The 15,971-nt window shown below is 39.5% G+C and overlaps 1 protein-coding gene across 3 annotated transcripts in view; it reads right to left on the bottom strand.

The window, feature by feature from the left end:
• The window catches only part of APLF (aprataxin and PNKP like factor), a 1,047,939-nt gene that overhangs the window by 588,490 nt on the left and 443,478 nt on the right, over positions 1-15,971 (bottom strand). For all 3 annotated transcript variants that reach the window (XM_053712114.1, XM_053712115.1, XM_053712116.1), the window contains one exon: positions 15,726-15,886. In XM_053712114.1, coding sequence (XP_053568089.1) covers positions 15,726-15,886 — 161 coding nt within the window. The remainder of the gene's footprint in view (positions 1-15,725; positions 15,887-15,971) is intronic.

Below are 15,971 nucleotides of genomic sequence, written 5' to 3'. Positions count from 1 at the left end.
GTCATGTGTGAGAACAGCAATGGATCTTAGTTACAACCTGCTAAGATCATAGAAATCACAGGCAGATTCTTCTATTTTTCTGCCTGGAACAAAATAGTATAACTCTGTTACCATTTAAAAATAATAAACTTTTGATTGAAGCAAAATAACAGCTACATTTCACCACTTCTCTCTTACTACCTCCATGTTTGTTGAGAGTTGCAAGAGAATGACTGGATATGGCAGTTAGGGGAGGAGCTATATAGACAGCTCTGCTGTGGGTGTCCTCTTGCAACTTCCTGTTGGGAATGAGAATATCCCACAAGTAATGGATGATCCGTGGACTGGATACACCTTACAAGAGAAAGAAATGTACTAAATTTCTCCCAAACATAATTGTCCATGCTGAAACTGTTAGACTGCAAAGGGAGATAAACATAGACCTGACTCATGGCAAATATATGCAATATATATTTAAAACTTTAAAAATATAAAGCGCCAAACATAGCTGAGAGTGTCTTAAAAAAAGATATATGCTTACCTGAAAACACCCATCCACATATAGCAGACAGCCAAATCAGTACTGAAACATATCAGCAGAGGTAATGGTAGAGGAGTAAAATGTCAATCTGTAAAGGGAGGTGGCAGATGAATCCCCAAGACTAAATTTACAGAGAGTCTTAGAACAGATTTCCCATAAGCGAAAACATGGCATCAATAGGTAAATACTCCCTTCACATCCCTCAGACAAACACTGTACTTTGAGAGGTACTGGGCTTCAAAATGCTTAGAAGCGCCTTTAACAGAAAAAATCAAGCACGACTTGCTTCACCATCCTCCAACGAAGTCAAAGTTTGCAAAATTGAAGTATGAGTGAGGTTGGAGGTGTATTTATAGGCATTTTGAGGTTTGGGAAACTCCAGGTAGGAATGTATATCCCATACATCACTAGCTCATGGACTCTTGCCACTTACATGAAAGAAATTGGGTATTTCTACACTAAGGAGAAAATTTAGAGGCTACTTAGCATGGGTGTTTTTTGGTGGTTGTAGATGTGTAACAGAATTTGGGGGTCAAAGTTAGAAAAATATAATTTATGCTTACCTGATAAATTCATTTCTCCTGTAGTGTAGTCAGTCCACGGGTCATCCATTACTTATGGGATTATAACTCCTCCCTAACAGGAAGTGCAAGAGGATCACCCAAGCAGAGCTGCTATATAGCTCCTCCCCTCTACGTCATATCCAGTCATTCGACCGAAACCATACGAGAAAGGAGAAACTATAGGGTGCAGTGGTGACTGGAGTTTAATTAAAATTTAGACCTGCCGTAAAAACAGGGCGGGCCGTGGACTGATTACACTACAGGAGAAATGAATTTATCAGGTAAGCATAAATTATATTTTCTCCTGTTAAGTGTAGTCAGTCCACAGGTCATCCATTACTTATGGGATACCAATACCAAAGCTAAAAGTACACGGATGACGGGAGGGACAGGCAGGATCTTTACACGGAAGGAACCACTGCCTGTAGAACCTTTCTCCCAAAAACAGCCTCCGAAGAAGCAAAAGTGTCAAATTTGTAAAATTTTGAAAAAGTGTGAAGTGAAGACCAAGTTGCAGCCTTGCAAATCTGTTCAACAGAGGCCTCATTCTTAAAGGCCCAAGTGGAAGCCACAGCTCTAGTAGCATGAGCTGTAATCCTTTCAGGAGGCTGCTGTCCAGCAGTCTCATAGGCTAAACGTATTATGCTACGAAGCCAAAAAGAGAGAGAGGTAGCCGAAGCTTTTTGACCTCTCCTCTGTCCAGAATAAACGACAAACAGGGAAGAAGTTTGACGAAAATCTTTAGTTGCCTGCAAATAAAATTTCAGGGCACGGACGACGTCCAGATTGTGCAAAAGTCATTCCTTCTTTGAAGAAGGGTTAGGGCACAATGATGGAACAACAATCTCTTGATTGATATTCTTGTTAGTGACTACCTTAGGTAAGAACCCAGGTTTAGTACGCAGAACTACCTTGTCTGAATGAAAAATCAGATAAGGAGAATCACAATGTAAGGCCGATAACTCAGAGACTCTTCGAGCCGAGGAAATAGCCATTAAAAACAAAACTTTCCAAGATAACAGCTTGATATCGATGGAATGAAGGGGTTCAAACGGAACACCTTGCAGAATGTTAAGAACTAAGTTTAAGCTCCACGGCGGAGCAACAGTCTTAAACACAGGCTTAATCCTAGCCAAAGCCTGACAAAAGGCCTGAACGTCTGGAACTTCTGCCAGACGCTTGTGTAAAAGGATAGACAGAGCTGAAATCTGTCCCTTTAATGAACTAGCAGATAAACCCTTTTCTAAACCCTCTTGTAGAAAAGACAATATCCTAGGAATCCTAACCTTACTCCATGAGTAACTCTTGGATTCGCACCAATATAAGTATTTACGCCATATTTTATGGTAAATTTTCCTGGTAACAGGTTTCCTAGCCTGTATTAAGGTATCAATCACTGACTCCGAGAATCCACGCTTTGATAGAATCAAGCGTTCAATCTCCATGCAGTCAGCCTCAGAGAAATTAGATTTGGATGTTTGAAAGGACCCTGAATCAGAAGGTCCTGTCTCAGAGGCAGAGACCATGGTGGACAGGACGACATGTCCACTAGATCTGCATACCAGGTCCTGCGTGGCCACGCAGGCGCTATTAGAATCACAGATGCTCTCTCCTGTTTGATCCTGGCAATCAATCGAGGAAGCATCGGGAAAGGTGGAAACACATAAGCCATGTTGAAGACCCAAGGTGCTGTCAGAGCATCTATCAGCACCGCTCCCGGGTCCCTGGACCTGGATCCGTAACAAGGAAGCTTGGCGTTCTGGCGAGACGCCATGAGATCCAGATCTGGTTTGCCCCAATGATGAAGCAGTTGGGCAAACACCTCCGGATGAAGTTCCCACTCCCCCGGATGAAAGGTCTGGCGACTTAGAAAATCCGCCTCCCAGTTCTCCACGCCTGGGATATGGATCGCTGACAGGTGGCAAGAGTGAGACTCTGCCCAGCGAATTATCTTTGAGACTTCCATCATCGCTAGGGAACTCCTTGTTCCTCCTTGATGGTTGATGTAAGCCACAGTCGTGATGTTGTCCGACTGAAACCTGATGAACCTCAGAGTTGCTAACTGAGGCCAAGCCAGAAGAGCATTGAAAATTGCTCTTAATTCCAGAATGTTTATTGGAAGGAGTCTCTCCTCCTGAGTCCATGATCCCTGAGCCTTCAGGGAATTCCAGACTGCGCCCCAACCTAGAAGGCTGGCGTCTGTTGTTACAATCGTCCAATCTGGCCTGCGGAAGGGCATCCCCTTGGACAGATGTGGCCGAGAAAGCCACCATAGAAGAGAATATCTGGTCTCTTGATCCAGATTTAGCAGAGGGGACAAATCTGAGTAATCCCCATTCCACTGACTTAGCATGCACAATTGCAGCGGTCTGAGATGCAGGCGCGCAAATGGTACTATGTCCATTGCCGCTACCATTAAGCCGATTACTTCCATGCACTGAGCCACTGACGGGTGTTGAATGGAATGAAGGACACGGCAAGCATTTAGAAGTTTTGATAACCTGTCCTCCGTCAGGTAAATTTTCATTTCTACAGAATCTATAAGAGTCCCTAGAAAGGGAACTCTTGTGAGTGGCAATAGAGAACTCTTTTCTACGTTCACCTTCCACCCATGCGACCTTAGAAATGCCAGAACTAACTCTGTATGAGACTTGGCAGTTTGGAAACTTGACGCTTGTATCAGAATGTCGTCTAGGTACGGAGCTACCGCTATGCCTCGCGGTCTTAGTACCGCCAGAAGAGAGCCCAGAACCTTTGTAAAGATTCTTGGAGCCGTAGCTAACCCGAAGGGAAGAGCTACAAACTGGTAATGCCTGTTTAGGAAGGCAAATCTTAGATACCGGTAATGATCCTTGTGAATCGGTATGTGAAGCTAGGCATCCTTTAAATCCACTGTGGTCATGTACTGACCCTCTTGGATCATGGGTAAGATGGTTCGAATAGTTTCCATTTTGAACGATGGAACTCTTAGGAATTTGTTTAGGATCTTTAAGTCCAAGATTGGTCTGAAGGTTCCCTCTTTTTTGGGAACCACAAACAGATTTGAATAGAATCCTTGCCCGTGTTCCGACCGCGGAACTGGGTGGATCACTCCCATTAGTAAGAGGTCTTGTACACAGCGTAGAAACACCTCTTTCTTTATCTGGTTTGCTGATAACCTTGAAAGATGAAATCTCCCTTGTGGAGGAGAAGCTTTGAAGTCCAGAAGATATCCCTGAGATATGATTTCCAACGCCCAGGGATCCTGGACATCTCTTGCCCAAGCCTGGGCGAAGAGAGAAAGTCTGCCCCCCACTAGATCCGTTTCCGGATCGGGGACCCTCCCTTCATGCTGTCTTAGGGGCAGCAGCAGGTTTTCTGGCCTGCTTGCCCTTGTTCCAGGACTGGTTAGGTTTCCAGCCCTGTCTGTAGCGAGCAACAGTTCCTTCCTGTCTTGGAGCGGAGGAAGTTGATGCTGCTCCTGCCTTGAAGTTACGAAAGGCACGAAAATTAGACTGTTTAGCCTTTGGTTTGGCCCTGTCTTGAGGAAGGGCAAGGCCCTTACCTCCAGTAATGTCAGCGAAAATTTCTTTCAAGCCGGGCCCGAATAATGTCTGCCCTTTGAAAGGAATATTAAGCAATTTAGATTTAGAAGTCACATCAGCTGACCAGGATTTAAGCCACAGCGCTCTGCGCGCATGAATGGCGAATCCGGAGTTCTTAGCCGTAAGTTTGGTTAAGTGTACTACGGCATCAGAAATAAATGAATTAGCTATCTTAAGGGCTTTAAGCTTGTTCATAATCTCATCCAATGGAGCTGTGCTAAGGGTCTCTTCCAGAGACTCAAACCAGAATGCCGCCGCAGCAGTGACAGGCGCGATGCATGCAAGGGGTTGTAATATAAAACCTTGTTGAACAAACATTCTCTTAAGGTAACCCTCTAATTTTTTATCCATTGGATCTGAAAAAGCACAGCTATCCTCCACCGGGATAGTGGTGCGCTTAGCCAGAGTAGAAACTGCTCCCTCCACCTTAGGGACCGTCTGCCATAGGTCCCGTGTGGTGGCGTCTATTGGAAACATTTTTCTAAATATAGGAGGGGGTGAAAAGGGCACACCAGGTCTATCCCACTCCTTGTTAACAATTTCTGTAAGCCTTTTAGGTATAGGAAAAATGTCAGTACACGCCGGTACCGCAAAATATTTATCCAGCCTACATACTTTCTCTGGAATTGCAACCGTGTTACAATCATTCAGAGCCGCTAATACCTCCCCTAGTAATACACGGAGGTTCTCAAGCTTAAATTTAAAATTTGAAATGTCTGAATCCAGTTTACTTGGATCAGATCCGTCACCCACAGAATGACATGGCTCTACTATTATCAGCGCACTCTGTTCTTACCCCAGAGTGATTGCGTTTACCTCTTAATTCTGGCAATTTAGATAGTACTTCAGTCATAACATTAGCCATGTCTTGCAAAGTGATTTGTATGGGCCGCCCTGATGTACTTGGCGCCACAATATCACGCACCTCCTATGCGGGAGGCGAAGGTACTGACACGTGAGGAGAGTTAGTCGGCATAACTTCCCCCTCATTGTCTGGTGATATTCTTTTAACATATAAAGTTTGACTTTTATTCAAAGTAACATCTATACATTGAGTGCACAAATTTCTATTGGGCTCCACATTGGCCTTTAAACATAGTGAACAAACAGATTCATCTGTGTCAGACATGTTTAAACAGACTAGCAATAACACTAGCAAGCTTGGAAAAAACTTTTAAATAAATTTACAAGCTATATAAAAAACGCTACTGCGCCTTTAAGAAACATAAAAATGTGACACAGTTGAATTAACAATAAGCCAAATATGTTAAAATAACCAAATTTTAACAGAAAATGTATAAAGTTAGCAGAGGATTGCACCCACCAGCAAAAGGATGATTAACCCCTTAATACCCAAAACGGATAACAGTTGAAATAATAAACTTTTTTATCACAGTCAAACACACTGTCACAGGTCTGCTGTGACTGATTACCTCCCTCAAAAATAGCTTTGGAGACCCCTGGGCTCTGTAGAGACGTCCTGGATCATGGAGGAAGAAATAGGAAGACTGTGACTAAATTTTTACTACGCAATAAAGTGCTAAAATAGGCCCCTCCCACTCATATTACAACAGTGGGGAAGCTCAGTAAACTGTTTTTATGCAGAAAAAAAAAAACGACAGCCATGTGGTAAAAATCATGCCCATAAAGTTTTATCACCAAGTACCTCAGAAAAAACGATTAACATGCCAGTAAACGTTTTAAAATTGAAAATTATGAAGTGTTATTAATAAGCCTGCTGCTAGTCGCTTTCACTGCAGAGCAGGCTCAAATATTACTTTAATATTGACAGTATTTTCTTAGTGAAATTCCATTCCCCAGAAATACCTCAGAGTATACATACATACTTATCAGCCTGATACCAGTCGCTACTACTGCATTTAAGGCTGCACAGTATTTTCTCAGTCAATTCCATTCCTTAGAAAATAATTTACTGCACATACCTCCTTGCAGGTGGGCCCTGCATGCTATCCCCTGTTCTGAAGTTACCTCACTCCTCAGAATGGCCGAGAACAGCAAGTGGATCTTAGTTACGACTGCTAAGATCATAGAAAACTCAGGCAGATTCTTCTTCTAATGCTGCCTGAGAACAAACAACACACTCCGGTGCCATGTAAAATAACAAACTTTTGATTGAAGAAATAAAAACTAAGTTTAACACACCACAGTCCTCTCACACGTCCTATCTTTACTTAGGTGCAAGAGAATGACTGGATATGACGTAGAGGGGAGGAGCTATATAGCAGCTCTGCTTGGGTGATCCTCTTGCACTTCCTGTTAGGGAGGAGTTATAATCCCATAAGTAATGGATGACCCGTGGACTGACTACACTTAACAGGAGAAAGGTGTGTTTCTTTTCCATTTTTTCATCATATTTTATATATTTTTTTTTATAGTAAATTATAAGATATGATGAAAAATAATAACCATTTTTCCATTTAATGGCAAGAAAAACGGTACTTAATGTGTGTGGGTACAGTAAATGAGTAAGAAAAAAATTACAGCTAAACACAAACACAACAGAAATGTAAAAATAGCACTGGTCCCAAACAGTAAGAAAATTGAAAAATGGTCTGGTCACTAAGGGGTAAAGGAATAGTCTAGTCAATTAAACGTTCATGATTCAAATAGAGCATGCCATTTTAAGCAACTTTCTAATTTACTCCTATTTTATTTTTTTTCATTCTCTTGGTATCTTTATTTGAATGTTAGCTTAGGAGCCGGCCCATTTTTGGTTCAGCATCTGGGTAGCGCTTGCTGATTAGTGGCTACATTTAGACACCAATCAGAATGCGCTAACCAGGTTCTGAACCAAAAATGGTCCGGCTCCTATGCTTACATTCCTGCTTTTTTAAATAAAGATACCAAAAGAAGGAAGAAATGTGATAATAGGAGTAAATTAGAAAGTGGCTTAAAATTGCATGCTGTATCTGAATCATGAAAGTTTAATTTTGAGTAGACTATTCCTTTAATGTTCTTCTGTAATGAACAAACACATGAATTATATCTAATAATACCCAAAGAAACAGCATTAGGTTGGTCTGATCACATTAATAATTCTAATCAAGAGCGACATAAAAAAGCTGGAGAAGGCACCTCAGCTTTTTTACAATAAGCACACCTAATAATGATAGAATAGTGTTCAGGAGACTCAGTTTCTTGGGTAGATTAAGGGCAGAATCAGACTGCTCCATTATAGCATATGACATAGCAGAAGACGTACGCTAACCCGACATGTGTAAATCAGCCCTAGGGTGAAAGAAACTGTAATAAAGCCAAAGGCTTACCCGACATTCGTTAACCCATCAAACTAAGCGAGCCAAAAAAGCAGATGCATGCAAAACAACAAGGGGAAAAATGTCCAGTATCCTGTCCCAGGCATATTTATATTAGCATATATATATATATATATATATATATATATATATATATATACATACATACAGGTGGCCCTTGTTTTACAATGGTTCAATTTACACTGTTTCAGAAAAACAACCTTTTTTTCCAGTCATGTGACAGCTATTGAAAAGCATTGAGAAGCAGTGCATTTATTAAAATAGCCAGTAGGTGGAGCTGTCCGCTTGTGTTGCAGCAAAGCCAAGCAAGCTGAAATTAATCAGTTTAACCAGACCTGAGCTATCGAGCAGATTTCAAAGGAACAAGATCTTCCTGTCTATAAATCAGTCCAGTTTGGAATGCATAAAAAGAACTGTTTGCAGAAAAATGCAAGTGAAGTCTGTGTTGTGTGATTATTTTATTAGGTTTATAACGCTGTTTCACAAATGTTTTTGTTCATTTAACTTAGTTTAATTATATATTCTGTGTTGTGTGATGTGTGATTATTTTATTACGTTTATAATGCTGTTTAGCATTTAAAGTCTTCATTTCTAAGCTTTAAAAAACATAATTTATGCTTACCTGATAAATTTATTTCTCTTCTGATGTATCGAGTCCACGGATTTATCCATACTTGTGGGATATTCTCCTTCCTTACAGGAAGTGGCAAAGAGATCAACCACAGCAGAGCTGTCTATATAGCTCCTCCCTTAGCTCCACCCCCCAGTCATTCGACCGAAGGCTAGGAAGAAAAAGGAGAAACTATAGGGTGCAGTGGTGACTGAAGTTTATTAAATAAAAATATACTGCCTGTCTTAAATAAACAGGGCGGGCCATGGACTTGATACATCACAAGAGAAATAAATTTATCAGGTAAGCATAAATTATGTTTTCTCTTGTAAGATGTATCGAGTCCACGGATTCATCCATACTTGTGGGATACCAATACCAAAGCTTTAGGACACGGATGAAGGGAGGGACAAGACAAGTACCTTAAACGGAAGGCACCACTGCTTGTAGAACCTTTCTCCCAAAAATAGCCTCCGAAGAAGCAAAAGTATCGAATTTGGAAAATTTGGAAAACGTATGAAGCGAAGACCAAGTCGCCGCCTTACAAATCTGTTCAACAGAAGCCTCATTTTTAAAAGCCCATGTGGAAGCCATGTAGAATGAGCAGTAATTCTTTCAGGAGGCTGCTGGCCAGCAGTCTCATAAGCCAAACGAAAGATGCTTTTCAGCCAAAAGGAAAGAGAGGTAGCCGTAGCCTTTTGACCTCTACGTTTACCAGAATAAACAACAAACAATGAAGATGTTTGACGAAAATCTTTAGTTGCTTGTAAGTAGAACTTTAAAGCACGAACCACATAAAGATTGTGCAACAGATGTTCCTTCTTTGATGAAGGATTAGGACACAGTGAAGGAACAACAATCTCCTGATTGATATTCCTATTAGAAACAACCTTAGGAAGAAACCCAGGTTTGGTACGCAAAACCACCTTATCTGCATTGAAAACAAGGTAAGGTGAGTCACACTGTAAAGCAGATAACTCAGAAACTCTTTGAGCCGAAAAGATAGCTACTAAAAACAAAACTTTCCAAGATAGAAGCTTAATATCTATGGAATGCATAGGTTCAAACGGAACCCCTTGAAGAACTTTAAGAACTAAGTTTAGGCTCCATGGTGGAGCAACAGGTTTAAATACAGGCTTGATCCTGACCAAGGCCTGACTAAATGCTTGAACTTCTGGGACATCTGCAAGACGTTTGTGTAAAAGAATAGACAAAGCAGATATTTGTCATTTTAAGGAACTAGCTGATAATCCCTTCTCCAATCCTTCTTGGAGAAAAGACAATATTCTAGGAATCCTAATCTTACTCCATGAGTAACCCTTGGATTCACACCAATAAAAATATTTGCACCAAATCTTATGATAAATCTTCCTGGTGACAGGCTTTCTAGCTTGAATAAGGGTATCAATGACCGACTCGGAGAAACCACGCTTTGATAGAATCAGGCGTTCAATCTCCAAGCAGTCAGACGCAGAGAAATTAGATTTGGATGCGTGAATGGACCTTGGATTAGAAGGTCCTGCCTCATTGGCAGAGTCCACGGTGGAACCAATGACATGTCCACTAGGTCTGCATACCAAGTCCTGCGTGGCCACGCAGGTGCTATCAGAATCACCGAAGCTCTCTCCTGCTTGATTCTGGCAACCAGACGTGGGAGGAGAGGAAACAAAATTTTTACAGTAGCATCATAAAGCCTTAGTAACTTTGCACAGCTATGCAAATAAACAATTAACCCCTTAATGTAAAAACTGGATTGACAAAACGTCAAACACCGGTAAAAAAACGTTCAGCACCTTGCCACAGCTCTGCTAAAAGAAACACAACAGAGTGTTTCTTAAACTAGCCATGTGGTTTAATAACCCTTAACCAAGGCACAATGACCCCTTAAAGTCCCTCAAAAAACGTTATATTTACATTTTTTATAAAAAACAAAAACATTTTTTCCTATCAGTGTCACCAGTAACTAATGAGCCCTTTATGCAAGCTGGGATTCCTACTAAGTGTCTGAATACAGCTTACCCTTCCCTCATGGGGATATTGCCAGCCTTTTCTAGAATTAACAGTCTGTCTAGAAAAAAATAGACTGAACATACCTCAATGCAGTTTAGCCTACAAACCGTTCCCCCAACTGAACTGTACTCTTCAGCCCTTGTGAGAACAGCTGTGGATCTTAGTTACAAAGTGCTAAGATCATCATCCTCCTTGCAGAAATCTTCATCCCTTTTCTGCCAGAGAGTAAATAGTACTGACCATTTAAAATAACAAACTTTTGCTTGAGAAAATAAAAACTAACATTTTTGTCACCACACTCACTTTACCCTTCCTAGTACTTAGAGTAGGCAAAGAGAATGACTGGGGGGTGGAGCTAAGGGAGGAGCTATATAGACAGCTCTGCTGTGGGTGCTCTCTTTGCCACTTCCTGTAAGGAAGGAGAATATCCCACAAGTATGGATGAATCTGTGGACTCGATACATCTTACAAGAGAAATAATGTATTAGGTGTTACTTATGACAATTTTGAGAGGGGCCTGGAACCTATCTCCCTCACATCCCATTGACTTACATTATAAACTGGGTTTCAATTTACAACGGTTTCGATTTACAACCATTCCTTCTGGAACCTAACCCCGACGTAAACTGAGGGGTACCTGTATATATATATATATATATATATATATATATATATATATATATATATATATATATATATATATATACATACATACATACATTTAAAAAGTGCACATAACATAGCTATAGAGTGTCTAAATGTTAATACATTATACTTACCAATAGACACTTGTCCACCAGCAAACAAGCAGCAGACAACCAAACCAGTACTGAAACATATCAGCAGAGGTTATGGAATAGGAGTATATTTTAGATCCATAAGGGGAGGCAAAAGACAAGTCCCTGCAACCAGTTATGGAAGGTTTATGAAAAAATTCCTATGAGGTGAAAAAAAAAAATCACAAACCATACACCTACAGTCCTGGCCAAAGGTTTTGAGAATGATACAAATATTAATTTTCACAAAGTCTGCTGCCTCAGTTTTTATGATGACAATGTGCATATACTCCAGAATGTTATGAAGAGTGATCAGATCAATAGCAAGTCCCTCATTGCCATGAAAATGAACTTAATCCCCAAAAAAACATTTACATTGTATTTCAGTCCTGCCACAAAAGGTCCAGCTGATATCATATCAGTGATTTTCTCGTTAACACAGGTGTCAGTGTTGACGAGGACAAGGCTAGAGACCACTCTGTCATGCTAATTAAGTTACAACAACAGACTGGAAGCATTAAAAGGAAGGTGGTGCTTGAAATCATTCTTCTTCCTCTGTTAACCATGGTTACCTGCAAGGAAACACGTGCAGTCATCATTGTTTTGCAGAAAATGGGATTCACAGGCAAGGAAATTACGGCTACTAAGATTGCACCTAAATCAACCATTTATCAGATCATCAAGAACTTCAAGGAGAGAGGTTCCATTGTTGTGAAGAAGCCTGAGGGCTGCAAGTACCAGGACCATCTCCTAAAGTTGATTCAGCTGCGGGATCCGGGCATCACCAGTGCAGAGCTTGCTCAGGAATGGCAGTAGGCAGGTGTGAGTGCATCTGCATGCACAGTGAGGCAAAGACTTTGGAGGATGGCTTGGTGTCAAGAAGGGCAGCAAAGGAAAAACATCTGGGACAGACTGATATTCTGCAAAATGTACAGGCATTGGACTGCTGAGGACTGGGGTAAAATCATTTTCTCTGATTAATCCCCTTTCTGATTGTTTGGGGCAAAAACCTTGTCTGGAGAAGAAAAGGTTAGAACTACCATCAGTCCTGTGTCATGTCAATAGTAAAGCATCCTGAGACCATTCATGCGTGGGGTTGCTTCTCAGCCAAGGGAGTGGGCCCACTCACAATTTTGCCTAAGAACACAGCCATGAATAAAGAATGGTACAAAAACATCCTCCAAGAGCAACTTCTCCCAACCATCCAAGAACAGTTTGGTGACTAACAATGCCTTTCTGCAGCATGATAGAGCACCTTGCCATAAGGCAAAAGTGATAAAGTGGCTTGGGGAACAAAACATCAAAATTTTGGGTCCATGGCCAGGAAACTCCCCAGACCTTAATCCCATTGAGAACTTGTGGTCAATCCTCAAGAGGGGGTGCCCCCCCCACATATTCTGACAAACTCCAAGCATTGATTATGCAAGAATTGGCTGCCATCAGTCAGGATGTGGCCCAGAAATTGATTGACAGCATGCCAGGGCAAATTGCAGAGGTCTTGAAAAAGAAGGGTCCACACTGCAAATTATTGACTTTTTGCATAAACTTAATGTAATTGTCAATAAAAGCCTTTGAAACTTATGACATGCTTGTAATTATACTTCAGTATACCATAGTAACATCTGCCAAAAAGATTTAAAAAACATTGAAGCAGCAGACTTAGTGAAAATTAATATTTGTGTCATTCTCAAAACATTTGGCAAGGACTGTACATCACTATGACAAGCATGCACTTTGAGGAGAAATTGGGCCTCTATATAGACTGAAAAACCCTCTCTCTGAAGAATCAAATGCACATCTTTATTTTTCAACCACCTCCAGCAGAGGCAAAGGAAAGACTGAGGTATGTGTGAGGTAAAAGTGGTTTTATAGTGCTCTTGGGATTTGGGAATCTTTGCCTCCTCCTAGTGGTAGAGAAGAGTATTTCCCAGGAGTTATGGATTGTGGACTCTCACCACTTGTATGAAAGAAAACAACAATTACACTTTGCACTTATTTCTACAAACTTGTATGTGTTATTTGCACATCCAGTGTATTTAAATTATGGTTTATGCTGTGCATATTAAATGCAATTTATTCCTATGTAATTTACATACAAATTTTACGATTCTAATTAAATAACATTTTTGGTGAATACTTGCAGTACATGCCCCTTTTAAAACATCCTGTTTTCAGGGTAAAAGTGGCTTCATATATACAGTATAAGTCCCATTGTGAGACACCAATGAAACTGAAGGACTGGCGAGCATGCGTAACCCCTTCACGAAGGAGACAAAGTTAAGGGATTGTCTGGCTATAATAGTGCGGGTCTTGCTGCAAAAGGCAAGACCACACTATTACACCCTCCCTCTGGAAGGCCTCTCCTCCATATAAAGGCCAGTGATGTACACATAACATTACTGGTCATTAAGAGGTTAAATAATCTCGCCAGCCAAACTTTAGATTATTGGCCCCAAGTTCCTACCTAGGTTGCCCACTGTTATATGACTCATAATGAGCACCATGGTGTGTTTGGAAACTAATAATTTTTAACATAAAAAAAAATCACAAAAATGAAAAATAGAAGATAATCAGTATTTGGTGATTTATATAAATTGTATCATTATTTAAATTATTGCAAAACAAAATCTGTGGAGAAAAAAAGTTTTGTTTGTTTTTTTACCTAAAAAAGTCAATCATTGGCATTTTTCTATGCAACAATGCAATCCATCATTTTTAAAATAACCACATTATTATGAAACTTTGACAAACTACTGAATGGTTTGATTATTTGGGCAGTTAAAGAAAATACATTGATTTTTATTTTCCAAAAAGGTTCAGGAGCAAAGGAAAGGTAAAGGAGATATCTTGGGTGCACTCACCAACGATGGAAACACTGCTCTCTATCACCTCATCCAGTTAGTTGATAAAGATATTTAGACTGCTAACCATTTATCAATTTAATACAAGTAGGATACGTTAATCTCTCATTAAGATTTTACAATCTGATTATTTATTTATTTGAATACTACTTTTAATTCCCAGAAACTATAAAAAAAAGATTCAACCTGATTCCCTATATATACAGTATATATATATAAATATATATATATATATATATATATATATATATATATATATATATATATAGTGTTTTCAGCATAACAATAAATTGAGGTTGCACCATGAAAAACAAATTTATAGTATATAATCAAAGACAATAATTGGTAAAGGTATTCCTTAAACTTTAGAAATTAGATGTGGGCATTTGAATGCTTCTTAAGTATCCAAATGAGGAAGTATGCAGTCGCTTGCGCTGTTCCGCTCTTTTCTGAGCTGCATTTATTCTTGTGAAATTGCAACACACTATTAGCTGTGCAAATCCAGATCATAGTATTTTAGTACTCAAAGGGCTGGAATATGCTTGTATGTTACCTATTACTAGACATTGCAGCTCAAATCCGTGTATCACTGGATTGTCTTACAGTTTAGAAGCAAAAAACCTTTGATCTGGGGTCCTTATACTCCATTAGATGATTTACAGTTGCAAGCATGGAAATTTTGTAGGTAAAAAATATCTAAAGCATAATACATTTTGGTGGGGAAAAAACTGTATAAACAAATTATTAATTATTTTTCTTTCATGATTCCGATAGAGCATGCAATTTTAAGCAACTTTCTATTTTATTCCTATTATCAATTTTTCTTTGCTCTCTTGGTATCTTTAATTGAAAAAGTGGGAAAGTAATCTTACAAGCCAGCCCATTTTTGGTTCAGCAACCTGGATAGCGCTTGTTGATTGGTGGCTGTATTTAGCCACCAATCAGCAACGGCTACCAAGGTGCTGAACCAAAGATGGGCTGGCATGTAAGCTTATATTCCTGCTTTTTCAAAAAAAGATAAGAGAACGAATAAAAATTGATAAAAGGAGTAAATCAGAACGTTGCTTAAAATTGCATGCTCTATCTGAATCACGAAAGAAAAAATTTGGATTCAGTATCCCTTTAAATAAATGAGCCCACATCACATATATTAAAACAAAAAAAATAGCTGTGCCTATTACATTGCAAAGTTGAGATTTCAATAAAATATAAATGCAAAGGAATACAAACCGTTCACAGTCAATCTCAAGGGAAAGCAAGACATGAGAAATACTTATTCCAGAAGATAATTTTGTCTATTATATACTACATTCCACTTGCTTGTATTTAAATCACAAATCAAAGAATTTGTGATATATATGAAGTTAATTTGCATCTGGATAGCAGAAATAATGAAACAGCATTTTAAGTAAAAGAGAATAGCAGCTGTGGAAAAAAAAAAGAAGAGTAAAACAGAAAAAAAAAAAAAGACAAATCTTTAGAAGTAACTAAGGTAGCTACTGTACCTTGGGTTCAAGAAGAGACGCAATATTTTTCTTCTTTGTAAGAATGTTTTCTTTATTAAGTTTGTTGTCCGGTGAGAGTTTACGTTTTCTTTCTGACAAATGTTCTTCTGTATTATTCGTACTAACATTTTCTCTTTTAACTCTTCGTTTGGCACTAGTTCCTTAAAACAAATTTGAAAAGCCTATCACCAATGTAGCAATACGCAATGTACACCTGCATAGTGTTAACATAAAGCATACATTTTT

Source organism: Bombina bombina, chromosome 4, assembly GCF_027579735.1.
Source record: "Bombina bombina isolate aBomBom1 chromosome 4, aBomBom1.pri, whole genome shotgun sequence".
Classification (NCBI taxonomy): Eukaryota; Metazoa; Chordata; class Amphibia; order Anura; family Bombinatoridae; genus Bombina; species Bombina bombina.
The sequence above is the reverse complement of the archived record's forward strand: the minus strand, read 5'-3'. Positions and strand labels throughout refer to the sequence as shown.